This window comes from Taeniopygia guttata, chromosome 24 (genome assembly GCF_048771995.1).
Source record: "Taeniopygia guttata chromosome 24, bTaeGut7.mat, whole genome shotgun sequence".
In the NCBI taxonomy this organism is placed as follows: Eukaryota; Metazoa; Chordata; class Aves; order Passeriformes; family Estrildidae; genus Taeniopygia; species Taeniopygia guttata.
The window spans coordinates 5251464-5278682 of record NC_133049.1 but is presented as its reverse complement, the minus strand read 5'-3'; the positions used below and the strand labels follow the sequence as shown (position 1 = coordinate 5278682).

Sequence of the window (27219 nt, the reverse complement as noted above, 5' to 3'; positions counted from 1 at the left end):
AAAAATCAGCATTTGCAGAGAAGAAAAGTAGAGAATCTATGTCTTAGGATTTCCTCCAGCTAATTGTTCTCGTTATATTGTCATGCACAATAAAATATAATTAAACTAATAAAAAAGCATTGAGGCCTAATATGCAAATGCTGGGCCTGCCAGGAATCAGATCTCCCAGGAGCTTTCCCCTCTACAGGCACAGTACTCGATGTTCCCAAAGTTAAAAGCAGGGAGGGATTTATTGCAGAGAAGATGCAATAAAGAGATATATAATAAATAAATATAGATATATGGAGGCATTCAGTCACTTCATCAGCACTGATGACTCTATTGCACACAGCTGCAGAAGCAGAGGCAGACGTGGCTGCTTGTCTCGCACTCCCACACTTTATTTATTTATTTATTTTTCCCCCAAGCCTCCGTTTTCCCCAAAAGGAAACCAAAAAAGGAAGTATAAATGTCCTGCGTATATATGTGAAGTATCATGTAGAAAAATGATTTCATCCCACGTTTCCCCTCTTTGCTCTGAACTCCACCAAAACAACAAATTCTTCGGGCGCTCAGACGGGCTGCTGGCTTCCTGATGCACGCGGCGAGCAGGACACAGCTCCGTGTTCCAGAGGTACGCTCCTGGCCCAGCCAGGGATCTGCTCCCCACCTGCCAGAGCCTCTTTTCACCCTCTTCCCAAGTCCAGTGTCCTGCTTTGAAGTATATCCCGGCAAGATTAATTAAAGGGAAGAAGCGTGGTGTCCTGGATGATTTGGATTAGCTAATAAGGTTATTTTAGTCTGCTGGCATTTTGCTGGAGGAGGCTGATGTTCCATAAGTTCCTCTGTGCAGAGGGGCAGGAATTACTGGCAGTGGAGATATCCCGCTTTTCATTCCACATCTGCGCTGCTCACGAGATTTCATTTCTGGAGGAGTAGCAAGGAAGTTTCCTGAAGTCCTCAGGTGCAGATGTTATTTCCAGGTGTTTGAGGACAAGTGGATTGTAGTGCCAGGACAAGGGGGAATGGCTTCATACTGACAGGGAGTTGCTTTAGGTGGGATATTAGGAAAAAATAATTCCTTTTGGGGGTGGTGAGGTTGCCCAGAGAAGCTGTGGTGGATCCCTGGAAATGTCCAAGGCGAGGTTGGAGCAAGCTGGGATAGTGGAAGAAGCCCCTGCCCATGGCAGGGGGTTGGAACAAAATAATCTTTAAGATCTCTTCCAGCCCAAACCATTCTGGGATTCTGTGCAGACTCGAAACAGGAATTTCTCTCTCAGACTGTGTTGTACATGAACGGCAGGGAGGTACAGCAAGGACGTGTTTGTGTTCAGGCTGCGGCTGAGAGAGGGAAATCCTCACCTGCTGAAATTTAAATGCCCCAACACCCCGTGTGGCTCATCTTTTGGTACTGGAAGTTTTGACGGGGAGCAGGAACAGGCCCTTGGCCGCAGTGTTTCTGGAATGTTCGTGCAGGGAGGGATCAGTTCTTGGATTTATGCTGCCCTTAACCTCCGAGAAAAATTCCCTTTGAAACTTGTGTGGGAAATGTGGGGAACGCGGGACTGGACAAGAGAGCCACGAAAGGCCTGGGAGCGAGCAGCACAGCCTGAGGCTCCGCGCTGCACAGCTCCTGCCACTTCTGCTCTTTTAATTCGCTGCTTATTTATTTTCTTTCTGCTCCAAGTTTCGCCGGTGTCATATTTTCCATGGAGATGGAGGCGCGGGCGCTCCCTGCCCTGAGCGCTGGTGACACGGCAAAGTGTCGGATGGCAGGGGATGGGGGAAAAAAAAGGGGAAAAAAGGGAAAAAGGCATAGAAAGAAAAGGGAAATCTCCTTGGGTTAGGGACGCAGGGGGATGGGGAAAAACAGAAAAAGGGAAAAAGGGGTAGAGGGAAAAGAGAAACCTCCTCGGGTTAGGGACGCAGGGGGATGGAAAGCTGTTGGGCAGGGGATGGGGAAAAAAAAGGGAAAAAAGGGAAAAAGGGGTAGAGGGAAAAGAGAAACCTCCTCGGGTTAGGGACACAGGGGGATGGAAAGCTGTTGGGCAGGGGATCCGGAAAAAAAGGGAAAAAAGGGATAGAAGGAAAAGGGAAATCTCTTCGGGTTAGGAACACAGGGGGATGGAAAGCTGTTGGGCATGGGATGGGGGAAAAGGGAAAAGAGGGAAAAAGGGGTAGAGGGAAAAGGGAAATCTCCTCGGGTTAGGGAAGCAGGGGAATGGGGAAAAACGGAAAAAGGGAAAAAGGGGTAGAGGGAAAAGGGAAACCTCCTCGGGTTAGGAACACAGGGGGATGGAAAGCTTGGACCCAGGGAGAGGGAGGAGCGGCCGCCACCGAGCGGAGACGGGAAGAGAAGGAAACAGCCCGCGGGTCTGGAAAACGCTTCCCGAAGGGGAAAGGCCCGGGCAGGGACCGGGGAAGGGCTGCGAGAGAGGAGGAGGGGAGGCAGGGAAGGAGGAGGAGGAGGAGGAAGAGAAGGAGGAGAAGGAGGGGGAGGAGGAAGAGAAGGAGGAGGAGAAGGAGGAGGAGAAGGAGGAGGAAGGGAAGGAGGAGAAGGAGGAGGAGGAGGAGGAGGAGAAGGAGGAGGAAGGGAAGGAGGAGAAGGAGGAGGAGAAGGAGGAGGAAGGGAAGGAGGAGAAGGAGGGGAAACAGGAGAAGGAGCAGAGAGGGAGGAGGAGGAGGAGGAAGAGGAGGAAGAGGAGGGCGGGCGGCGGAGGGATCCGGCGGCGGGGCGGAGCGGCCGGAGGTACGAGCCCCCCGGAGGCGCCGGGGAGGGGCGAGCCCGGCCCGGCTCGGCTCGGCGCAGGCTCCCCGGGACGCGCCGCTCCCGCCTCTCCCGCAGCGCAGCAGCGGGGCCGCCACCGGGCCGGGAGAGCAGCGCGGCGGGGCCGGCAGCGGAGAGCGGAGAGCAGAACAGAGCGCAGCGCCCCGCGGGGTCCCGGGCCCGAGCGAGAGGCCGAGCGGAGGGCGATGGAGCCCCGGGCCTAGAGGCGGCCGCCCTGCCCGACCCCTGCGGGCGAGGGCGGGCGGGCAGCGGGGATGGGCCCGGCCGCGGGCGGGGAGCGCCGCCCGCCCCCCGAGCGCAGCCCCTGAGCCCCGCACGGGCCCCCCGCGCTCGGAGCATCGCTTCTTGCCGAAGGTTTCTTTTTTTTCCTCCCCCCACCCGCGTCCACCACCGAGGTTGTTTTGTTGTTTGTTTTTGTTGTTGTTGTTTTTGGAGTTTTTTCTTGCTGGAGTTTTTGCTTTATCCCCCACGCCCCACTTCCGTGGTTTGGATATTCTGGGTGACTGCAAAGAAGAGTTTTGGAGTTGTTTTGGATTGGGTTTGGTTTTTGTTGGTTGGTTGTTTTTTTTTTTTTTTTTGTTCCCTTCTCCTGCCCTTGAACTGAGTTTGTCCTCTGTGCATGCCTCTTCTGGAGCAAGGCTGGATCCTGAACCTCGGTGCATGTAAGGGGCAAAGCCTCGTTCATATTCCTGCAAGAAGAGTAAAATGTAAATTGGATAATACGACTTCTTGCCAAAGGCTCCAATGAGTGGCACACAGTCCACAATCACGGACAGGTCAGTATAAAATGAGATTCCTTGATTTTTTTTTTTTTTTCTTTTTTTTGAAGTGTGACTACTCGCAGAGCTCACGTACTTTGTATTCTGGCTTCAGTGACAGACGGGATCAGAAAAGCAGGATTAAATCAGAGGTTCTGGGAGCCGAGGGTGCCTTGACTGTCAAAGCGACTGGGTTGACTTTGAAACCGGAGTATTTCAAGTCCAACAGCTTTCAGGCCTGCCAGGCTGACTTTGTAGGAGCCAGGGGTGCTAACTCAGCTCCCAGGATGGGCTGGTGCTGCGGGGAACACCGAAAGCAAGGGTTCCTGCATGGAGCTGGAGCAGCAGAAGCCACCAGAATTTAGTATCCAGCTCAAGCCTGAGCTCAGAGAGCGTGTTGAGGATGCACTTGGGTCTCCTTGGGTCAAGTACTGCGGAGAGGTCACTCCAGGTGAGGGCAGGAGGGAGAGTTGACAAGCAGGAATGTCTGCTGGTGTCTACCTTAGCAGGAACCTGCCTTCAGATACCTGCTTGAGCCTCTGGGCTGCTCTGCAGGTGCCTTTCAGTACCTCTGCAGTTCTCTTCTTTGCACTGAGGTGTTTCAGAGGAAGGGGAAAAAAGTGACCAAAAAAAAAAAGTCAAGAAGGAAACATTTTAATATGCTTTTGAGGCGAATGAGTGTCTTCAGATTTTTTTTGGATGGGAAGAAAAGATACCTTTTTTGACACAGTATGCTGTAAGAACCATTTAATGTGGTTTTTTTGTATCTGTATCGTGTCTGTCAGGTGGTTAAGGTGTGAATGTGTGTGGCAAAGGCCTCGCTTTGGCCTTTCATGACCAAGCAGTTCTGGCACAGCAGCGAAGCTGGGGCTGGGATGGAGCAGTGATGCTTTTGGGGACTTGAGCTCACCAATTTTAGGCTCCAGGTGTGGGCAGGAGAGAGACTGAGTGTGGTTCTCACTTAGACCTTTTCGTGACTCCACAAGTCCTCTGAGACAGCCCAGTCCAAAGGGCTCTGGGACAGCTCAGACTTGTGTACAATCTGTGTTTACAACTGTTCACAGAGTATTCAATCTTGGCAATTAATTCTGTAGTTTGTACTAGGGGAATTTTCTCTTTTGCAGTGCATGAATGATTCTTGGGTTGCAGGATGTTTTTCTCTGTAGCAGGCGAGGCAATGACAGTAAAAAGGCATTTCGGTGGATTTGTGAGGATTTTGTTACGTACTTCAGGCCATATGTCTTGTGGCAGTTGCATGATATCAAAAAGAACGACAGGATTTTCATCCCAAGGAGCAGCTGAGCGATGCACGGAAAGGAAAAACAGGAGAACAGGGAATTTAATTTACTTGTTAGTAAAACAAAATACTTTCCATTATTGAATTGGAGCAGCCAGATAAAAAATGTCTCATTTCCTTTTGCTCTCAGTCATGTCAGGAGGATGTTTCTGTTTGGTGTTCCATTAAGGTTTTGGATCAAAAGGCTTTTAATGTCAGGTGAGGAGCTGTCTCCACAACCCTCAGATTTCTGGGATGGCTGGGGGAATGTGGAGAAACTGGATCTCTTCTTGTCGCTATTTTTTACCTCTGGCCTGAAGCAGCCCCAGCTCTGGGGTGCAAAGTCATGGTCGTGGTTCTGCCAGGAGAAGAGAAGCTTTGGGGTGACCTCATTGTGGCCTGCCAGGACCTGAAGGAGCCTACAGGGAAGATGGAGAGAGACTATTTTAAAAGGCCTGGAGTGACAGGACAAGGGGGAACGGTGGCAAACTCAGAGTAGGGTTAGATTGATGGTGAGGATGGTGACAGGGTGCCCAGAGAAGCTGTGGCTGCCCCTGGATCCCTGGAAGTGTCCAAGGCTGGAGCACACCTGGGGCAGTGGAAGGTGTCCCTGCCCATGGCAGGGGGATGGGAACGAGATGGGATTTAAGGTCCCTCCCAGCCCAAACCATTCTGGGATTCTCTGATGATTTCTGGTTTATTCCCTGGTTGAACCTTTCAGCAGAACCCCAGATGTGCTGGTGGTGTTTGTCCCGATTTCTGCCGTTTGGATTTGGAGAGGATGGGTTTTGATCCCTCCTATCCCTGCAGAACATTCCCCTTTCCCTTCAGGCCCAGGGAGTCTCTGTGTTGCCTTTTCCAATCTGCCTCTAGAGCTTAGAATGTAAAGCAGGTGCAATATAAATAATGATGCTTCCACTGTCATTAGATCTATAAATCATCTGACATGTTCAATTCTCTTTGTGTTTGTCAATCACCTTCCTTGGTGGGATTGAGATGGGAATTGCCTTAAACCAGGAAAACCCAGTTTGCATCCGTGCCAGATGGTATTAGGAATATAATAGGGTAGCTTGGGCCTGGATTTTTCTCCATATTAGCTTTACATATTTGCATTTTGCATATATAGAGCTGCCTAAATCCACATTATAGACAGCAGATATTTCCTTTGCTATCCCTGCAGTTTTTAAAGTAGTAATGATGTGACAGCTGTCACATTTCCCTTGTGCAGGTTGCACTTGTCTCATCCTTGACATATTTTATATCTCTTGATGCTATCATGACCACCATTAAATATATAAATTAGGAGTGTATGAATGGCCATTTCTAATGCTGTTCTGGAGCCAGGATGATAAATGATGTTTTTATTAAGTCCCCTCCATTTTTTTTTTTTTCCCTTTTCTTTTATTTTTGTTCTCTTTCCCAGGAAAGTTGAATGGATTTTAGTGTCTGGCACTGCTGAAACACAGTCAGGCTAGTTCATATCTCAGTGTGTCTGGGCTCATTCTCTCTGTGGACTAAACCTTAACCCAGTTAGTTTGGTGGTGGTTATGCTCAGATTCTGTTATCAGAGCTCCCAAAGCAGCATCGATTTCTGGTGTCTTTTTCTTCAAGTGCCTTCAGTCTGGAGGGAAGTGAGTGCCTGGGGAGTGGGGGAATATCAGGCATTAAACAACAAGGGCAGAGCAGATGTTAAGGCTCCTGAGAGTGTAATGGCTCTTCTGAGTTGGTGAGGAGCTCCTGACACTGCTCCCCCTCAGCATTTGGGGGAGCACCTAAAGGGTGCAGGCAGCCAAAAAATTATCTCCTAAAGAGTGCTTGAGGCTTAAAAACACATCAGCAAAACGTTCTCCAGGGTAGCCGTGGTGCCTTGCACGGCTGCTGATGATTTGAGAGAGTTAAGCACTGATTTAACTTCCCCTTCTTCCCCTCAGGATGTTCTTTCACTTTGTCAGCTGCTTTTTTTTCCATAGTCCTGGTGCCCATTGGACTGTATCACACTCTTCATCTCCAGCCTTATTGCTCCGCTCCTTTATGTTTGTAAACATTTACACCATCCTAATTTAATCCTCCCTTAGCTATGCTGTGTTTTCAGAGGCCTCCTAAGGTGGCATTTATCTTGCTGAGCTCAGTAAGTCTTTGAGGTAGACATCCCTGAGCTGCTCATCTGGCTCGACTCGATCGTGAGTGGAAGGAAATCTGCGCATCCAGGGGACCTTTCTTATCCCAAAGGTATCTAAAATCAGTCAGGTGACTGAGCTTCATCCAGCTCTGGATTTAGGTAAGATTTCCCATATCTTTTAACCTGAAAAAAACCCCCAAATCTATTTTTGGCTCCTCACCGGTGCTGGGTTGGATTTTTGTTGCTGGATGCTGTTTTTTTGGCGGGGTGGGAGGGGGGGATAGCAGATTTGCTCTCCATCTGTGAGCAGCTGAGGGGTGGCAGGCAGCTGGGCAGGGTTTTTTGGAGGAGGTTTCCTGTTCCTGCTGGAGCGTGCCCACATTCCCTGCCTCTGGAGCTCTGCTGGCCGGACACTGGCCAGCTCTGGGCGTTGCTGTGAGCTGTGCATGGCCGGCCACACATGGCTGGCTGAGATAAGGCCTTTATTCTTCCCAAGGCCACGCTGGGGCCAGCCTGAAATCCTGAATTTCGGCCATTTCCAGCCTCTGCTTGGCCACCAAAGGCCGGCCCGAGCTCGGCTGTATCCTGTTATGACACTAAAGAAACATTTGTGTGCCATTAATTTTTTTTCACTCCCGGAGTTAACTGTATTTTTCTTCCTGTCACCGTTCCAAACACACTTCAGGGTTGAGCAATTGCACGGCTGCAGGACTTGCTTTATGTTTCTTTCTGTTTATTAAAGGCCAATAAAAGAAAGGAGGCTCTTGCTTTTTGCAGGACCTCGCTGAGGAGCTGGTGACTCTTCTCTGCAGTTGCTTGCAAATGAGTTTTATTTATAACCCTGCTGTAGTTTCTGTTGCTATGATTGGAAAACAGCAGAGGTAGAATTTACACATAATTACCCTTGAGAAGTTTTAATTGGTGATTTGCTCCTGACTTGGTATTAAAATAGACTCTAATTGTTTCTTATCTGCTTTAGATGCACTTTCCCTGTCTCTGGCTCTTTGGAAGTCCCTGTGGTAATTGGGAATTCTTTGACTGTATGGTGGTAATTGGGAATTCTTTGACTGTATGGGGAAAACAGGGTTTTATTTCTTGCAGCAGGGTAAGAACTGCACAGTAAGTCACACCTTAGTGTCACTGACTACTTTGGTGTCATTATCATGCATTTTTTAAATTAGTAGAGTCAGTAAAATCCGGTATTTATGGAAAATGGGCTGCAGCATGGCATCTAAGGATTAAAAAGAATAATAGTCTTTGAGTGGGGCTTTTCATCATTGTGCCTTCGCAATGTTTGGAAATTAGCAGTGGACAGAGTCTGTGCATAAATTCATGTTTTATTCTGCTGTTCTTGAGGCTGGCAGGAGAGAGGACTGTCTGGGGTGTTCACTGCTGCCTGGGACACAAATGCTACCACTTCATGTTGCATAGTTTATTAGAGCTTTTACTGGAGACAGGAGCTGAGGTGAGCTTGATTTTCTAGTTTTGAGTAGAGCTGTGGGCGTTGTGATTATTTGGGTGGAGGCAGGAATGATATTTCATCTGTGAGCCCAATTGTATAATTCTCCCTGTGCACAGAACTCCTGTTAGTGGCATTTTAACATTTCAAATGGATGGATTAGGGAAGGTACCGAGATGTTGGCTCCTTCTGGTTTAGATTTTGAAAATTCTGGTCAACACCTACAGGAATTAAAAAGCAAAAAGAAAAAAATATTACTCAGTGCTGTCCTAGCTTGAGAAGGAAAGTGCAGCTTGCTCCTGGAGCAGGAGTTTGCTGAGGTCACTGGTGGGATTTGTGGGTGTTCACTGGTGTCCTTTGACTTCCATGACCTGTGTGGGAGGAGAGTTCTTGGTCCTGGAGGGTGACAGCAGTGGGCACAGTCGTCCTGCTGGAAATCAAAGAGTCCTCTGTTCACTCTCACAACTGCTCTGGACCTTGTTGTGCAAGTGGTGACTTGGCAGAAGCAGTGATTCGTGTAGAAGTGGTGTTTCGTTGTGGAAGTAGTGATTTAGGCACTGGAGATTTCGGCAGTTCATCCTGAGGCTGCAGAGAGCAGTGATGAATTTGCCTGGGGAAGAGGGTACACACACCTGCACCAGTTATTTTCCATATCTCATGGCTAGACACCAGGATTATTTGGTTATTTCCTGCAGTGGGGTCTCCCAGTGAATTTGTGTCTAAACAATTTGAATAGCTTCAGTGCCAGCTTCTGTTTTCCCAAGAAGCTTTCGGAGTATAACCAACAGGAATTTTGACATTAACTGTTGCTTTCCCATTTTTCCTGTAGTATTTTGATTATTTTAATCTCTTGTGGTTAAAATTCTCACCCCCACCTGGGCAGCCCTGTGCTGTAGTTTGCAGTTGTGCAGAGCAGTGTTTGCTTTGGTCTGGAGACTGAATTCTCCACTCCTCCTCGAGGTGGTCCTTGGGGTCACCAGGGAGATACGTTGGCTGTGCTGCTTGAAAGATAAGCTCAGCCTCTTGCCTTGAGCCTTTATCCTCCAGGTTTCTCCCTGAATTCCTCTTCCTTCCCTCTGAAAATTAGCAGTTGGAGATTTATTAATGAATCCCATTTGTATTATCCTCGAGTTTCTAGTGGATGAGTTGCTGTAAAAGTGCTTCTTGTAGCATTCCAGATATTCCTCTGCCTAAGCACTCCCCCTGATATTTTATCTGCTTTGAGATAAGCAGATTTTCCTGTTTAAGAGATGTCAATAGCACTGAGAGAAAATAGATTTAAATGCATATTTTCAGGTAGGTGATGCTGTGTTCTGTGGCCCTGCTCTGGGTAATTATTAGGTTTAAAGAATAAAAGTCTTAGTTCGTGTCTCAGCTTGATTAAACTAAAGGTCAGGAGCCTGGATGTTGGCAATATCTCGACATCAGAAGAGAGGGCTTAAAATAAGGACAGGAGAAGCAGCAGCAAGGGAATTAGTAAAATGAAAAGGGATGTAAAACGTGCAGTGTTTGATTAAGAATGCAAAAGGGATAAAATACAAGACAGGATACATACAAAATAGTAACAGCACACTTAGAAAAAGACAGGAAGAAGCAACGTTTACTCATTTTTCTTTGAAAAGAAAACATGTAAAAATAAATACATTAAAACGACAGGAAAAAACAGCGTCCTTATGTTTCAAATGTAAGCATAAGTATAAATAGTAAAAGCCAAACAAACAGTGTTCAGCCTGTGACATTCACAAATCGTCTGGATGTTTTGTTATCACCCTGCATCCTTTCCTTGAGGATTTTTAGTGTTGTGTCTGTTTGACTTCTGAGGCCCATGGGCAGGAACCCTTTCTTGCAGGCTGATGGTAAATAAGAAACATTGCTGTTTACATTTGTTGGCAAACACTTCAATGTGTTCCTGTGGGGCTATTTTAAGCTGTGTTTTGACAACGCTGAAAGGTCTGGGCTGGGATGTTCAGTGGCAAAAGCGTTGCATGGAATTGCTGTGGCACTGGGAAAGCAGATGAGAGGTGGGAAAGATCACAGCACAGGTTTCTGTACTTGGAATAATTCTGGTGTGTTGTGGTTCATTGTCCTGTCAGTCCCTGGGATGCTGTCAGGTGTCCTGGCAGGAGGGGCATGGTCACAAGTGGCACTGGGGCTCAGTTCTTCCAAAAAAATCAACCTTTTATGGGCAGGGAGCAGAGTGAGGTAGAAGTTAAACTGTGTGAATTAAGCAGCAGGGCCTTTCTAGGTGCTACAGAGAAGTTGAAATGTTCAAAACCTAAGAGGGAATCTCCATGTTCTGGCAGCTCTTGGTTGCTCTCAGTTGGCACAAGAACTGTGGCTGCAAGGGCAAAACTCAAACTGGTTTTACTCCTCAGCTCTTGAAATGTGTTTTGGAAATTTTCAGGGATATTGGTGGCAATCTGAATTTTATTCAGGTGCTGTTCCTTATTGAATCTGTGAATAGCAGCACAATTTGACTCTTGTTGGTGTGAGAAGCTGCTCCTGAATTTATTTGCAGGCGGTGAATCCTGGTTTGTGGCACCACGTGCAGTCCTGGGTGACTTCCCAAGTGGAATCAGTAACCTAAGAAGAGTTCAATACTCTTTTCTAGAGTGCTGGAGAGGGGCTGGAAAACTTAGGTGGAACCTGGATTGACCTGAGCAAGCATTTCCCAGTGTGGAGGAAAAGCTCCATGAGTTTAATAAAGCACCAGACTGATGTGAGACAGGCGAAGGACTGGGAGTCCACCACTCCCACAAACATACAAGCTTCAACCTGCAGGCTCACCTGAAGCATCTGATGGCTGCTTGAAAGTCTTTTTTAGCCTGTTACGATAGTGGCTGTTGGTGCAGCTTCTTGGCAGCACTTCAGACGAGGCGTCTCCTCTCAGTGCTCCGTGCCACAGAGGCACCGCTGCCTTTCTGCTGTGCCCAGATGCAAAAGAGGGCTCTGCCCAGATCAAAGCTGCCAGAAAAGTGATGGAAAACGTGGAAAGGCAGAGAATTAAAGGAGGGAAGCCACAACGAGCCAGCAGAGAAAGGAAATAGGAAAAAGCTGCAGCGCAAGACAGGAGAAATCAATAGGAAGTGAGTGAGAGGGAGAGAAATGGGAGAGCTGGTGGTGGCTGCCAGATAGGAGGGAGGTTTCCTGCCTGCCCTGTGCTCATGGCAGCCCCCAGGGCCAGGAGATGCTGCTGGGGGGCAGGAAGGCCTGAGGAGGCAGAGCTGCAGGACAGGAGGCAGAGCTGCAGCTCAGTGTGTTGGGCAGGGCTGCAGGACAGGATGCAGGGCTGCAGCTCACTGTGCTGGGCAGAGCAGGAGTAGCACCTCCACATTCTGGGGGTACCTGTCTGCCTCTTGAGGATGCTGCTCTGGGTGACAGCACGTCCCATGTGGCAGTGTTTGAGCTGTATCCTGATAATTCCTGTTCTTCTGGGAAGTGCCTTTCAAAGCTGGTGCTCACAACGTTGTTTTGTTGTTGTCTGCTCTCAGTCAATAGGGTTTTTTCTCCCCCTGCTTTTGAAAAATTATAATTATGATGGTGTCCTGAATGAGGCAGTGGTGTCCTAAATGAGGCAGTGACCTCAGCCAAAAGCGAGCTGCTGTTCTGGGGATTTAAAAGAGGGATTTTCCCTGCTGCTGCAGACTCCATCCTGCCGAGGCAGCAGCACCAGCTCTGGCAAATATCCAGGGGGAACTGCAGCAGAGGAGCGCGAATTTATATCACATGGACTTCCTAAACGTAAGGATGGGGGGAATCCTGGTGTGCCAAGGATGCAGGAGATCTCGTGGTGCTGAAGTGCAGCTCTGCAGCTGTTCTGCAGCCTGTTGGGAGGCAGCAGAGGCTGGCTCGTGGTTTGCCCTGCGGTCTGGGCAGCGGAAGCGGTTCCTGCGGGCGCAGATCTGATCTGGGCAAACCCAACACCCACAGTGCCACAGCCTGGGGAAGGTGCTCTGGGCATCCTGCAGAGCCCTCTGCACTTCTCCTGGCCTTTGCTTTGGTGGGAGGATGTGTTGAGGATGCCCAAACGAGCACCTGTGCAGGTGCTGCTCTGCCCTGGACCGCCAGCAGTAAAGGCAAATATCTTTGCAATAATTTGGAGCTCTCTAGATCATTGCTCCCTAGTAATATCTAGATTATCTATCTAGACATCTGATGTAGATATCTCAGTGCTGGGTGATTTGGTGTAAGAGTTTGATAATGCTGGGAATTGGTAAATATTGTTTGCCAAGCACAGCAGCCCCTTTGAGTACAGCTGAAAGCACCAAGTTTTACACTCAGGCCACTCACGTTATGGAAATTGCTGTGAGAATGAAATAGGGATGGAAAAAGGGGAAAAAATAAAAGGCCAGCACATGTTTCTTGCAGTCTGGAAAGATGTAGGAATGTTGGTGCTGGCTGTAAATGCTGCAGTGGTGTTTGCTTTGGCTGTTAACCAGTGCAACTTCAGCCGAATGTATGGCACAGCAAGCCTGACCTCCTCTCCCTTTCCCTTCCAGCAGGCTCATTATCAGCTCTCACACTCACCAGTGACACTCCAGCAGTGGTTTTTTGGTGTCTGCACCTGCTCACCCCCTGCCTTGGCCTCCCTTCTGTCACTGGGGCACTGGTAATGCAGGCACAACCCAGGGTTAGGGCAGAAAACCCAGGGTTAGGGCAGGAAAACCCAGGGTTAGGGCAGGAAAACCCAGGGTTAGGGCAGAAAACCCAGGCACAACCCAGGTCTAGGGCAGAAAATCCAGGGTTGGGGCAGGAAAACCCAGGGTTAGGGCAGGAAAACCCAGATACATCCCAGGGTTAGGGCAGAAAACCCAGGCACAACCCAGGGTTAGGGCAGAAAACCCAGGGTTAGGGCAGAAAACCCAGGGTTAGGGCAGAAAACCCAGGGTTAGGGCAGAAAACCCAAACAAATCCCAGGGTTAGGGCAGAAAACCCAGGCACAACCCAGGGTTAGGGCAGAAAACCCAGGCACAACCCAGGGTTAGGGCAGAAAATCCCTTTTTTCCTGGCAGGGTGGGTGGCATTGCCCAGCTGGGGGGGTCAGGAGGAGGGCACAGCCCCTGGGTGCTGCCCAGGCATTCTGGAGGAGGCTCTTCCCTCTCTCCCACAAGCACAGAATTAAACTTAGCTGGGAGGGGGAGAAAAAACAGCTTTGCAGCAGTTTTGGGCTGCCTGGAAAATTTGAAATCCTCTTGCTGGAATTCATCCAGATGAAAAATTCCTGTTCCTTCCTGCTCCCTTTTTTTTTAATTTTTAAAATTTTTTAAAAATTTATATCTGTTTTTTATAATCATCCTGGCCCTGCAGCTCCTGGAGGTAGCTCAGCAGCTGAGAATCTACTGAAAATTTTTGCTCCATCTGTCACTCTCCATATCCAGAGAAAATGGTTCCTTCACATCTCCAGATTGATTCTTGGAATACTGATGGGATTTGATCAGCAAAGGTCTCAAAAACTTAAAGTTTACACTTGAAATAAATTGGTTTCTCTGGGTTTTTTTGGTTTTTTTTTTTTTTTTTTTTTTTTAACTGGGGACTCTGGCTGTGTTCTGGTAATCCAGACAGAATCCCTGGGAATATACATATAATTCCCCCCAAATATATTCCCCTCCAATAAATGTTGCTGTAGAGTGTATATAGGGATTTAAGGTTTTTCTTTCTTTTTTTTTTTTTGTTTAATTAAATACCTTTTAGATCAAAAAGCTCACCCCAAAAGAGCTTTTCAAAGACAGAGAAAAATAACAAAGAACATGCAAATAATGAGGTGGGGTTTGTTGTTCTTTTTTTTTTTTTTCTTTTTGCTAAATAAAAAAGGTAGTTTGTAATTGGTTGTGGGGATGAGCACAAAGGGACTCCGGACACTTCAAACAAGGACTATGATTTGTTTATTTAAATTGTAAATTTCAATGTGAAATCTCTTCATCTTCTCCTCCAAGTTCTATTTGGATCACTTTGCCTTGGCACTAAATGAGAATAAATATCAAGTAGAATTAGAATAAATATCGAATCCAAGGAGGAGCTGTATGGCAGTGAGGAGCCCTCTCAAATCTGTGGGATTTTAGGGAATTCTGTCTCAGTTGAGCTGAGGTTGGAGGCAGCATTCCTGGATCTGTATCTCAATCCCATGAAAATGTGCAGGAAGAAATGCCCAGTAGCAAATTAATTATGTGCTGTAGGATCAGGAGCTGCCTGGGCTCTCCCCCTCTCTCTGTTCCATCACGAGGAGATGTTTGCTTTAGATTAAAGCCCTTCTCTGGCATCCTGGTGCTTTCCCTGCTGCAGCAAATACCTCGGGAGGAGTTGTCTTCCTGAACTGAGAGAAAACTGCATTTCCCTTTGCTTTAACGCTCTCAGCACTGACATTCTGTAATGTAAAAATTGTAAAAATGTAAATTTTTACATTTATGGGTTTTTTGCATATATGGTTTTTGCTTGGACCATCTCAATTCCTTAAGCTCAGCTGTTGGTTCTGCTGCTAAAACAACATTTTGTTAGTCCTGTGGGATGTGGACAGCTGATGGGTGATGAATGTATATGGTTGATAAAGAGGAAATTGGAAAGGAAGGGCTGTTTGGGCATTTAGAGTTTGCCAGGAGAGCAGGGAGAGAGTTGTGGTTTCTTTCAGGCATGGGTGACTCTGATCTAGCTGATAACATCAGCATAATTCAACTTTCTGTGGGTGAGCCATGTGCATGCTCTGCTTCAACAGATTATTACACTTCATGTTGTCTGTTTGATGATCAAATATTACCTTGAAAGCAGTCACTGGGTTAAAATTTCCCTGATTTCTGCCCTGCTGAGGAGCAGGAAGTGTTGCCCTGATTTTTAATAGTGTTAAGTTTTCTTTTATGTTTTTTTTTTTTCTTTGAAAGTTTTAAAGTTCTTATAAAGCTTCTTTAGCCTTCTGATAATGTTTATATATTTTTACTGGAGTTTTCACACACTGTTCATGTAAATAATTATTGTTTTGGTTTCTTCTTTGTGGGAGGAGAGAATTGATGGGCTGTTGGTTTGACCAGTGTGGTTGGAGAGGTGGTAATTCCATCCTCCAATCCACTGTCACTTTTGGAATTCTATATATTGCAAAGTCAGAAATAAAATTGGATCTTTTTCTCTATTGAACTCACCAAGCTTATGTGTGCTCACTTTGTGTCTGACAGGGACAAGGAAGCACCTCATGTCCAGCACAGTACAAATATATGATGAGTAAATAATAAAATATTCTGGTGAATCAGCTGCCAGGCCTCTCAGAGGAGCTGTGTGAACGCTTCTGCTTTGGAATCTCAAAGCAGGGGCAGATGCAGGAGTTAAACAATAAAATTGGAGTTAAACAATAAAATTGGAGTTAAACAATAAAACTTCCTGGTGAGGTTTGAAACCTTCCTTTCCTCCCCCGGTGTGCCTTTGGTGCTGGGCTTTAGGGGAAGGGGAGTTGGAGAATCCTGGAAGAGGCTGTGGGTTATGGGCTGGAGGACAGAATCAGAAATAAAATGAATTCTGGGGGACATAAACTGGTGTTTTGCTCATTTACAGTACCTGGAAACACCGGCAACTTGAAATTTGTGTGTTCTTTGTTGCACTGCAGCAGTGGGAACATGAAAGTGTGTTTTAAAGTATTTAAAAAATGGATTTCTGCCTTTTCAGAGACTGGGACTGTGAGTAGAGGTATTGCTGCCTTGCATTTTTAGTTGGGTTTTTCTTCCCTGCTTTTTGAATTTGGGACTATAAGGCTGCAGGTGTGGAATAAATAATGATAAAGCCAGTCCTGACTTGCTTCTGGGGTCAACATTTTAACGTTGATCCTGTCCTTGAGTCTGTTTATGTTTAGTACTGTAAAACTGGGGTGGGATGAAATTTATAGTGAATTAAAAAGGACCTGGAAAATTCTTTGGAAAGAATAAATGAAGCTCTGCCCCTCCCTCCCTGCTTCTTGACAAATAGTGAGCAGTTCATAGAGTTTTATAGGCCTGGAAACATTTATTGCTGACAATTCCCAGCCCTGGAGTGAACCAGAACAAGGTATTGAGTGCTAAATCCATGGAATTGGTCCTATGTTTTTTATCTCTCTGAATTATGACACAGATTTAACAACTGTGGTCAGTTTGCTGTGAATGAAATAGGTTTTGTCCTAGCAAATGGAGTTTCCCAGCTCTCTTTTCAAATTGTCAGCTATAGAATAATTACTTTTTCTAATTTATGCTGTTTTGGCATGGACTCAAGTTTGCATTTAGTGGCTGGCATAAATATTATATTTTAGAGCTGCTTTGGGGGGGGGCTTTTTTTTTTTTTTTTGTCAGACTTACTGGAATTGGTTGAACTTAATTCAATGACAGGATAAGCAAAAATTTGTTTAGATAGGCTGCTCTGAAATGTTTAATGCCTTCTAAAATTGTTCATGGTAAGAGATCAAGGAAGGAAACTCCGTGACCTTTTAAATGCAGCTCCATAGAACTCATTTTCCTATGCCAGAAGTCAGGCCAGACAATGAAACTGAAAGAGGGCTCTCTTCCATAAAGGATCTTTCATGTTTTGCTTTTGCAGATTTATTTTTTTTTTATCACAGATTTAGCAGACTTCACAGCTGTCTTTTAATCAGTTTCCATATTTGTACCAGAACTTTCTTATTTTAATTACTGTCTGTAGAAACCATTCAGCTGCTTGTTGTGTGACACAGTAGAAAATGATAATTTTCTGTAATTCTTTTCTTGGCTTAGATCACTCCAGTAATATCTATTAGCAGCAAATGGGCAGAGTTAAAATTTTGTTGATTTTTAAAGCACTAATCTGGGTTGCCAGTCTAATCCTAACTTGTGTTGATCTGGGCTTTTTGCTCAGCAGCCCTGGAGTGGGTTTTGTCCAGAGCACAGCATTTGGGTACTGAGTCATCTTAAATAATAAATTGAGCTGTATCTCCAGCAAGAAAGTTGATTTTCCCACCCACTCACTCAATCAGTTTCTCCCCTCTCAAAATCACCTTTGCTTTTTCCTTTGTGGGTAGTACTTCTGCATGTGATTTAATCTTTTATTTCTTCTGTACCAGCTTTAATTTGAATTTTCCCTGGCATGGTGCAGATGCTGTCCTCGGGTTTCACTGTGCTACAGCCCATGATTATACTTGAAAAATTGAGGGTTTTTCTTAAGGCATTCCCATCTGCATCCTAAAGACATTTGCTTAACTCTTATATGGCAAAATACTGTGAAAATTGAAAGTTTGCTGGAATTCTGGCCTGTGCATTGCCTTCCCAAATAAGCTGAATGTGCCAAATATCTGTGATATTTTCTGTACATCACAAGGTGCCACAGACTTCTGTCCCTTATTTTTTAAAAGAGGGATTCTGGTACTGCTGGAAGGCAGAATGGCTGATCTGAACAGCATTCCCACTTTGATTGCCGTTCTCCTTTTTTACTGCAAAAACAATTTCCTGCTTCTGTACCTCAGTTTTTTTTGTTTTCCCAGCTAAGTTCCAGTAATTGAAGGAGCTGAAGTAATGAAGGGTTTGGAAAATGATTGCTTTATCTGCTCTGAGCTGTCCTTTAGTTGTCTCCTCTGGCTTGCAGAAATTCCTGAGAGGAAGCTGCTGTGTCTTTAACTTCCACTGCCTCTTATGTAACCCAGCATGGCTGGGATACTCAAATGAAATATTAACTCATTTCTTCATCAGGTTGTCTCCTGCTTTCCATAAAACATATAGAATCAGCCAGAAAAAAAATTTCTTAGTCCATTGCTGCTTGTGAGTGGCTGAGAGCAATAAAAGCTTTTGAGACAACACACAGACTCTTTTTTGATGGAGAAAGGAAAATATAAAATTCCCCATGCTTGATTAAAGTGCAGTTCAGTGCCTCTAACACCTTTATGGCTTTTTGTGGGATGTACTTACTGATGGAGCAGGCCATGATTTTTGTGCCTGAAAAGACTCAGGTGTTTCTCAGATGTGTCTAAAAGGTGTAGGTCATTGGGTGGACTCTGAGTCCTTGCTGAAATATGTCAGATTTCTTACATTTCTTCTTGTCTGTACTTTTATATTTACACATTCTCTCAAAAAAAAAAACAACAAACAAACAAAAAAAAACCCAAACCCATAGCAGTCTTCTGCTAGTTCCTGTTTATTTAGCATGGTGTGGGATGGACTTTGTTCCTTAACGTGAAACAGGAGAAATGAACGTTCTGAGCCCAAAGAAAAGGGAGAGAATGAGGGTCAGTGCTGATATAAAGCTCTGTGGAATATTTGGATATTCTGATGGGGGGACTGAGCAGTTGTTCTCTCACTGGTAACTTTTGGGGCTAATAAAAAGTGTTGGCAAGGTTTTTATTTGTTGATGTGATGTGGTATAATATTAGGGATTCACTGCTTAAAAATGCCCATATCCATCTCTCCCTCATCCTGGTGGTGCTTGTGTGGAATTCTTTGTCAATAATTGATTTTTTTCATCCATATCTGATTGAACCGCCCAAAAATTCTGAGCAAGGTTTGGCCTCTCCAGCTAAGCTGCAAATGCCACATCATGGAATCCCAGCGTGGGGTGGTTTGGAGGGACCTCAGAAATTATTTTGTCGTCTTCCACTGTCCCAGCATGGCCTTGGACGCTTCCAGGGGCAGTTCCCACATCCCAAAGAGGATCCTGAGAGTTTGGGGGGTTGAAGGCTGAGGATTTCCTGGCAGGGCTGCCCCAGCTCTGCAGGATGGGATGCTGAATCCTCCTGGATCCTTTCCACAGGGGTGGGGACTCCTCGGGGAGCTCTGGGAAGTTCTGCTTTTCCCAGGCCTGCTCCTTGCTGGGGTAAAGGTCTGGAAATTCTGTGTAAATATTTACCAAAGCCCAGCCTGACCAGCACAGAGCTGGGATTGAATGAGGAGAAGAGCTTTGCAAAGAGGAGAGAATTCCTTAATAAATACTGGGGACCAGAATTGCTGTTCCTTGAAAAGGATGGAGCACAGAGGTTTCAGAATTCTGGGATATTGATTATTGGAACTTGTGTGATGTTTTAAAAGCACTTAATTTTAATTCATTTAAAATTTTATTATTTTTTTATTCTGACTAGACAGAGATTACTCTCAAAATGGAGTTGTTACCATAGCCCAGCCTGACCAGCACAGAGTTGGGATTGAACAAGGAGAAGAGCTTTGCAAAGAGGAGAGAATTCCTTAATAAATACTGGGGACCAGAATTGCTGTTCCTTGAAAAGGATGGAGCACAGAGGTTTCAGAATTCTGGAATATTGATGATTGGGACTTGTGTGATGTTTTAAAAGTGCTTACTTAACTTAATTTTCATTAATTTTATTATTCTTTATTCTAAATAGGCAGAGACAACTCTCTAAACAGGGTTGTTCAGTACTTACTCCTACTCCATCTTTCCCATGTTCTTAGTAGATACTTCTCTTTTAATTATGTGTTTTTCCAAACTTTTTCCTGATCTTCCTTTCCTGCTGTTGTCCAGGACTGCAGAAATCCCCGTGGGTTTAAAACAGCGATATTCCATTTCCAGTCCTGGCCCTTTCTTGGCTATCTCTAATTTCTCCTAAAAACCTGATTGCATCAGACTTTCTTGCTTTTTATGGCCATTTTTTTTTTCCCCTCCTACAAATTGTTTTCTTATTGTGTCCTGTGACTGAGCGTGCTGGGGGAAGGAAATCTGGGAAATCAGAGTAGGAAGCAAGATAGAAGCTTCCATTCCTGAATCTTTCTTGTTTTTACACCATTTCCTGGCAGCTGCGTTGCTTTGCACTTGAAAGGGATGTATTGTGTTGCTTTCTCCCAAAAACTGTCGATAAAATAGAAATAAAAAATTAATCCTGTAATTTTTTAAAGTTAATTATTTCCATAACAAAAAAAAATAATTGCAGACAACAGTTAAGTCTTACATGACTGTGCCCTAAAGTCCTTTTTTTTTTTAATACTGAATGTTTTTCTTGATGGACTGAAATTTCATTTGGATTCTTCAAAGTCTGTTTAACTTCTTTGTAACTAAGAGGAGCTGCAATATCCATTTCTGACCCTTTTAAGCTTGTTTTATGGTACAAATGCATTTATTTTCCCAAGTGCTCATGCCAGCAACAGAATTGTTATGTTTCAGGGAATTGAAAATGTCCCTTATGAGTTAAAAGCCTTGAAGCATATTCCTTTTGTATTCCTGGTTCCTCCTCACTGACTTTAATGACTTCAAGTTAAATAGTGTACATGAAAATTTAAAGTGGATGAATTTGAGGGTTTTTTTTTGCAAGGATATTTTATATATATATATATATATATATATATATATATATATATATACACCACAAATACATATGTCAAAGACGTGAATATGTAAAAGACATAAATAAATAGATAAAATATATAAAATAATACATAGTATTCTATAATGTTTTATGTATTTTTATGGTTGTAAAGTAACCTGCAACCTTAAATTGGTGGTAAGGGTAAACTGAGGCAGGCAGCTGAGAAATGTGAATTTGCTCTGTACAGTGAAGGAAATGGGAAATATCAATGTTTTAACCAAAATATCCTTTAGTAAATTAAGGTTTATTGGTCTGTCAGATTGTCCCATCTGTGTTTCGCTTGATGATGAGGAGCATTAGGGAGAAAAATGTGGAAATGCTTGATTTTAGACTGTAACCCAAGTTTAAAAATACCTCTGTTTTGACACCCTCAGCAGAGGCTGTTTGGTGCATGTGATTCTCACTCAGGCATGAATAATAAACTGGATTTGCAGCCCCTTTTCCCTGCCTCCCTTAACTCTGTGATTGCACATGGGTTGAAAAGCCCAATATTGATCATTTTTCCCCCTTGTGCTTCCCAAGGATTGTAACAGAAATGTTCCTGTGAGGATCTGAGCTGATCCTGGCCTGGCTTTCTCCTTCCCTCTGGTTACCATTTTCTTCTGGACAGCTGACATTTTCTGATTTGTGAAATTCCTAGAAAATTGAGGAGCTGGGCAAACGTTTCAAAATAGGAACCAATGAGACCAAGCCCTCTGCTATTTCAAAAATGATAATGCATGCCACTGGGAAAGAGAGAAGCATGGAAAATACAAGTTCTGCCTGGGAAATTATTGCATGGAGCAGGGAGATGGAGGGGTAGGAGTTGATTTCCTTGGCTTCCTGTCTTCTGGGTAATTGCAGCCTTGCTGCAGTTGTGGCTTGGAGATGAAGTTTGGTACCAGCATCCGTTGGACAGGCTAAAAAATATGGTCATGAGAACCGAGGAAATGCAAAAAGAGAATAACTCTTATTAATATATTACAGTGGTTTGCTGCAGTTCCATTTTTTATAGGCCTGGTGATTTGGGAAAGGGGGGAAAAAAGAAGCGGAATTTAATGAGGAGTTGAGTAATTCAAGTCGAATCGCCAAAAATGAGTTTGGTGGAGTTCTCTGGGGTTTCTGGCAAGGACCAAAATAGAGATCTTGGTTTTGCCCTGCTCTGTCTGTACGTGGCACTTTGGCTTGTTAATGGAGAGCCAGAGCCCAGGGCGTGCTCACAGCGCTGGGAAGATTTACATTAATCAAACACAACCAGACAGTGTAGCGTGAAGAAATTTCTATCCCGCCAGCACTGCTCCCAAACTTCATTAGGTTATTGGGGCAGAAAAAGAAAACAGCCCCTTCACCCTGCAATCCTTCCCCGGGGCTTCAGCACTGAAAAAACCCCAGAGCCCCCCTGGGCTGAGCTCTGAATTTCGCTCTGGGCATGGCACAGAGGCAGAGCTTCTCCTCCCTCCTTCCTGCAGCTGGAATAATCCAGAGGTTTCCAGCTGTTCTCCAGGTGCCCGGCGCTGCAGAACGCCCGGGGAGCCAGCGGTGCCCGCGTGGCACAGCCTGAGCCTGGCAAAGGCCGGGAGTGCATTGAGGGAAATCTCCGTGCCCTCTGCCAAGCCTTTGTTCTGGGCCTCGTGATGCAGCTCCTGGATCAGTGCTGGGATTTGATGGCGGGAATGCACACAAATCGATATTTTTATATGTATTGGTATATCAAAGATATACTTTTATACATATTCATATATTAAAATAGATTTTAAATATGTATTTTAATATATTAATATATTAAAATATATCTTAATATATATGCTATATAGTATATACTTTATAGATATCATATATAATACATATTATATACTTTATATATAATATTATATATAATAGATATTTTATATATATACTACATACGTTATGTATACTATATATACACGATATACATTATATATAATATAGAATATATTGTATATACTTTATGTATATTATATATACCATATATGTTATATATATCATATACACTATATAATATATAATTTAGAAATATTATATATAACATATATAATAGATACTTTGTATCTGTTATATGATATATACTTTATAGATCTATAACATGTATAGCAGACACTATATATTATATATAAAATACATATATATTTTTATATAAAAGTTCATATATAATTCTATATTTATAATAGTACATACGATTAATATTTTTAATATTGTATATTACGTTTAAAACTTTATATCTATACTTATATCTTTTAATATAATTTTTATATGATAGGTATAAAATATATATTGTATATACAATATATATTTTATATTAAAAATATATATATACATACATTTGTATGCACGCCTATAGACGCACACAAAACAAACCTACCCATCCACCATATGCACATAAATATATAAATGTATACTTTATATATAATATATTATATATATTCGTTATAGATAGTACGTATATAATATACATTTTATATGATATATAATATATATCAGATATATCATATATTCTATATATTTTATAGATATATGTATCTCATATATTATATAGTATACATGTCATATATGTATCATATATATAATATATTCTATATATTTTATATATATATATGTATCTCATATATGATATATTACATATCTCATATATATCATATATATTTTTTTCAGCCTGCCAGGAGCGCTGGAAATGCTGAATGTAACATATACAATATAGATATTTTTCGCCCTGCCGGGAGGGCTGGAAATGCTGAATATAACATATATAATATATATATTTTTGGGCCGCCAGGAGGGCTGGAAATGCAGAATTTTACCCCCCAGCTCTGTCGCTGTGGGCTGGCCGTGGCTGTGCCTGTGCCCAGCCGGGAGGAGGTGGGAGAGGAGAGGTGGAGTTTCCTCCCTGCCGGAGCTGGAGGGTCAGTGAGGATCCGCAGATCCCTCCCCAGGACACCCCAGGAGAAGCCTGAGACCACCAACATCCGGAGGGTCCCTGGGGAGGATTTGGGATCAGAGCACTCCCCCTGCTCTGGCCTTTGGGATGTCCCTGCTCAGCTGACAGGTAACACACAGCCTTTGTTCCTATTCCCTTCCTTGCACGCAGAGCTGAGAGAAAGGATTTTTCCTTTAATATCTACTGGAAAAAAGGGTGGGAGGGGAGGTTTGTCTCCTTTTTTTTTTTTTTTTTAAATATTCTTTCATCTTTTAATAGCTACTATATGAACCTGAGTTACTCCTTTGTATTTTCACGGTGAAAATGGCCAGTTTAACGTGTTTGCTGTGAAAATCTGTGTCTTGGTGTGTGAGCTGAGGAACAAAGGTTTTGCCAGCCTGGAAAGATGCTTTAGATGTAGATGCTGGCAGCACTCCCTTCTTTCCATTTCCCAGTAATTCCATACCAGACCCTCCTCACCAGCCACAGGGAATGTGATTTTTGATAAGTTGATATTTTATGCATGTTGATGTTAAATTAGCTGCTGGTGCTCGAGCAACCATCTCTGAGTGTTTTGGGTGGGGTTTATTTTTCTGAATACATTTTCACTGCTTTATTTGTTTTTATTGTTTTATTTTATTGCAAAGTGTTCTAAAATGTAAACAAATTGTATCAGTGGCAGTGATGGTGTGGACAGATTTAAGGCAGTGCTGATACAGTGACAACCATCAGAACTGAGGCAAAATGCAGTGTTTTGTACTAATATATGAGGTTGTGATGTAGAAGGGCTGTGAGATGCTGAGGGAATTTGTTGGTTTTTTAAAATATAAATATAAATACAGGCAGTGAGGGCTGGCAGTTGTCATCATCCTGCGTGATGAGGGGGAGGCACCAAGAGCTGAAGGTGTCACTGAACCCAGTGGGGAAACAACTCCAATCTGGCATTGCTGTTTCTGCTGCCTTGGTTATCTCCATACCCCTTCCACAAATCTTGGGGAATTTGCTGCAGTCACCTTGTAGCAGCTGGGAGCTTTCCTGAGTAAATATTTGTTTGGTTTTTTTTTTCCTCTTTTGCTTGTATTTTTATTTATTTTACGAGACCCAAGAGGCAAATACTAATACAAACACATCCAGAGGCCTATTAATAGCTCTGGGTTTGACTCACAGGCTGTTCTCAGGATCTTGAGCCATTTTACAAGGAGCTTCACTCCTGGATTTTTATCTTCCATTTTACAGTGGAAGAAACAGAGCTTGATGTTGCTGAGAAATCCTAATCCTGTGTTCTCCAGTCCTTCCCAGTCGGTATTTCTGGATTTGTGCTGTAGTTTAGACGGAGGGGAGATGAAATGGGAAGGAGCAAAGCATGCCACAAATGCCTGTGTACATTTTTTCCCTCCTCATGCAATGTGTGCTATGTGCATCTTTCCTCTTGTGTTTCCTGGGCCAGAGCTGCATTTATGGCAGAAATAATAGGTTTGCATATCCCAGAAGCCTCTTTCTTTTTCTTAGGGTCACTGAAACAACTGAGATATCTTCAACTCCACTGTACAGCACTGCTGATCTCTTTATAGCTCAGCTGACATCACATTTTCTGTTTTTGGAAAACTGCAATGTATGGTGGAGAAACTTTCCATGGATGCTTCTAAAATCTGAGTGAATGCTGGGACAGAAACCCTGCTGGGAGGTGTGGAAGCCAGCAAGGTGAAATGCTCATTTAGTTGCATACTTGGAATTTAGGCTCAAATAGTTTGGTTGCCCTTGGTGTTTGTATCTACAGGAGTAAAACTTGAGCAGAATTAGCTGTGAAGGACTAAGAGCTAAAAATACACTGTACAGGTTAAGCAACACTGTGGTAATGATTTCTTGATTCTCTCCGTGCTGCAGCTTTCCTTTGTAAAATTGTGGATCCAATTTTTCCCTTGGTGTAAATTAAGCCGCTGGGAGCACTTTCCCTTTGGGTGGTTTTAGACATATTAACTGTAAATTAGTTTATGGCAGCTGGGAAATATTTAGAAGCTCTGCAGAGGTCAGAGGGGTGGATGTTGTCTGCACATCCCATGCAGAATGGGTGTAATTTGGCCAAAGGTTCATCAGCGAGTGGGAGTAGGGAAGGCTGGGCTGGAAATGCTTTTGGGTTGAGTGTCTGCTTAGCTTTGAACTCATAAACTGCTGGTTCTGATGAGCAGGCAAGTCTTGGTTTACATTACCAGAGCAGTAAAGGCATGTGAACCTTTAAAACAACCTAACGAGGGCTGAAGGAACATTTAAATTGAGGCAAGGTGCCTGCTGACCTCGTTTATCAGAGTAACTTAATGAAACTTTGGGGTTCTGCCGTAGGTCAGACAAACTGATAATGCCTTTGGAATGTGTAAATCCATGGGGGAAGGTGCTGCTGATGTTGTCAGGTTGTAGATACATCTGTGTCAGGGGAAATCACAGAATCCCAGAGAGGTTTGGGTTGGAAAGGACCTTAAAAGTCATCCAGTCCCATGGGCAGGGACACCTTCCACTGTCCCAGGGTATTCCAGCCTGGCCTTGGTGCATCCAGGGATGCACCACAGCTTCTCTGGGCACGCTGTGCCAGGGCCTGCCCACCCTCCCAGGGAACAATTCCTGCCCAAAATCCCATCTAACCCTGCTCTCTCTCAGTTAGAAGCAATTTCCCCTTGCCCTGTCACCCCAGCCCTTGTAAAGAGTCTCTCTCCATGTTTCCTTCAGCTCCTGGAAGGCCACAGTGAGGTCACCCCAAAGCCAGGCTGAACAATCCCAATTCTCCCAACCTTTCCCAGTTTTGAAGAATCCCAATTCTTCTCCAGGCTGAACAATCCCAATTCTCCCAACCTTTCCCAGTTTTGAAGAATCCCAGTTCTTCTCCAGGCTGAACAATCCCAATTCTCCCAACCTTTCCCAGTTTTGAAGAATCCCAATTTTTCTCCAGGCTGGACAATCCCAATTCTCCCAGCCCTTCCCAGTTTTGAAGAATCCCAATTCTTCTCCAGGCTGGACAATCCCAATTCTCCCAGCCTTTTCTAATGTTGAAGAATCCCAATTCTTCTCCAGGCTGGACAATCCCAATTCTCCCAACCCTTCCCAGTTTTGAAGAGTCCCAATTCTTCTCCAGGCTGGACAATCCCAATTCTCCCATTCTTTCCTCTGCTCACCCTGGTGGCCAGTGACACATTAAACCAGGCAAAGCTGACAATGCTGAGGAGCACAACAACATCTCGGCCTTGTCACTTCTTTAAAGCATCTTTTGAAAGACACATAGGAGGAATAATAAATAATAATAAATTGCAGGTTCTTTAGTGCACTCTAAGTAGTTCCAAGCCATGGAGGTGTGGTGTTCCTGTGCCAGGCAACTGCACTCACTCCCCAGAAATGTGAACTCTGGGCCAAATACTCCTCTGTGCTCTGAACCTTGTACATATATTTGCAAAACTTCAAGCTGCCTAATTGGAGGCAGCATTAGGTTATTTTGAAAGCTACATTTCCAGTTGTATTACATGCACTCTGTGTTGGGGATGTTTTTTTTTTTTTCCTCTCCTCCCTTTCTAATTGCTGTCTTTTGCTGTTTTTAAGGACTGTTTCCACACCAGGCTCGTTGCTGGTTCATAACAACCACAAGCTGGGTATGGCATTAATAAGGAACTAGGCT

General features: G+C 44.2%; 1 protein-coding gene across 5 annotated transcripts in view; it reads left to right on the top strand.

Moving 5' to 3' along the window:
* Positions 1-3019: 3019 nt before the first annotated feature.
* ARHGEF12 (Rho guanine nucleotide exchange factor 12) overlaps positions 3020-27219 on the top strand; it is a 79671-nt gene continuing 55471 nt past the window's right edge. For 2 of the 5 annotated variants that reach the window (XM_030291059.4, XM_072918273.1), the window contains exon 1: positions 3374-3543. In XM_030291059.4, coding sequence (XP_030146919.3) covers positions 3512-3543 — 32 coding nt within the window. In that variant the 5' untranslated portion in view covers positions 3374-3511. Of the gene's footprint in view, positions 3544-23513; positions 23694-27219 lie in introns of those variants that run through there. The other 3 variants (XM_030291058.4, XM_030291060.4, XM_030291061.4) reach the window with 3 other exon arrangements.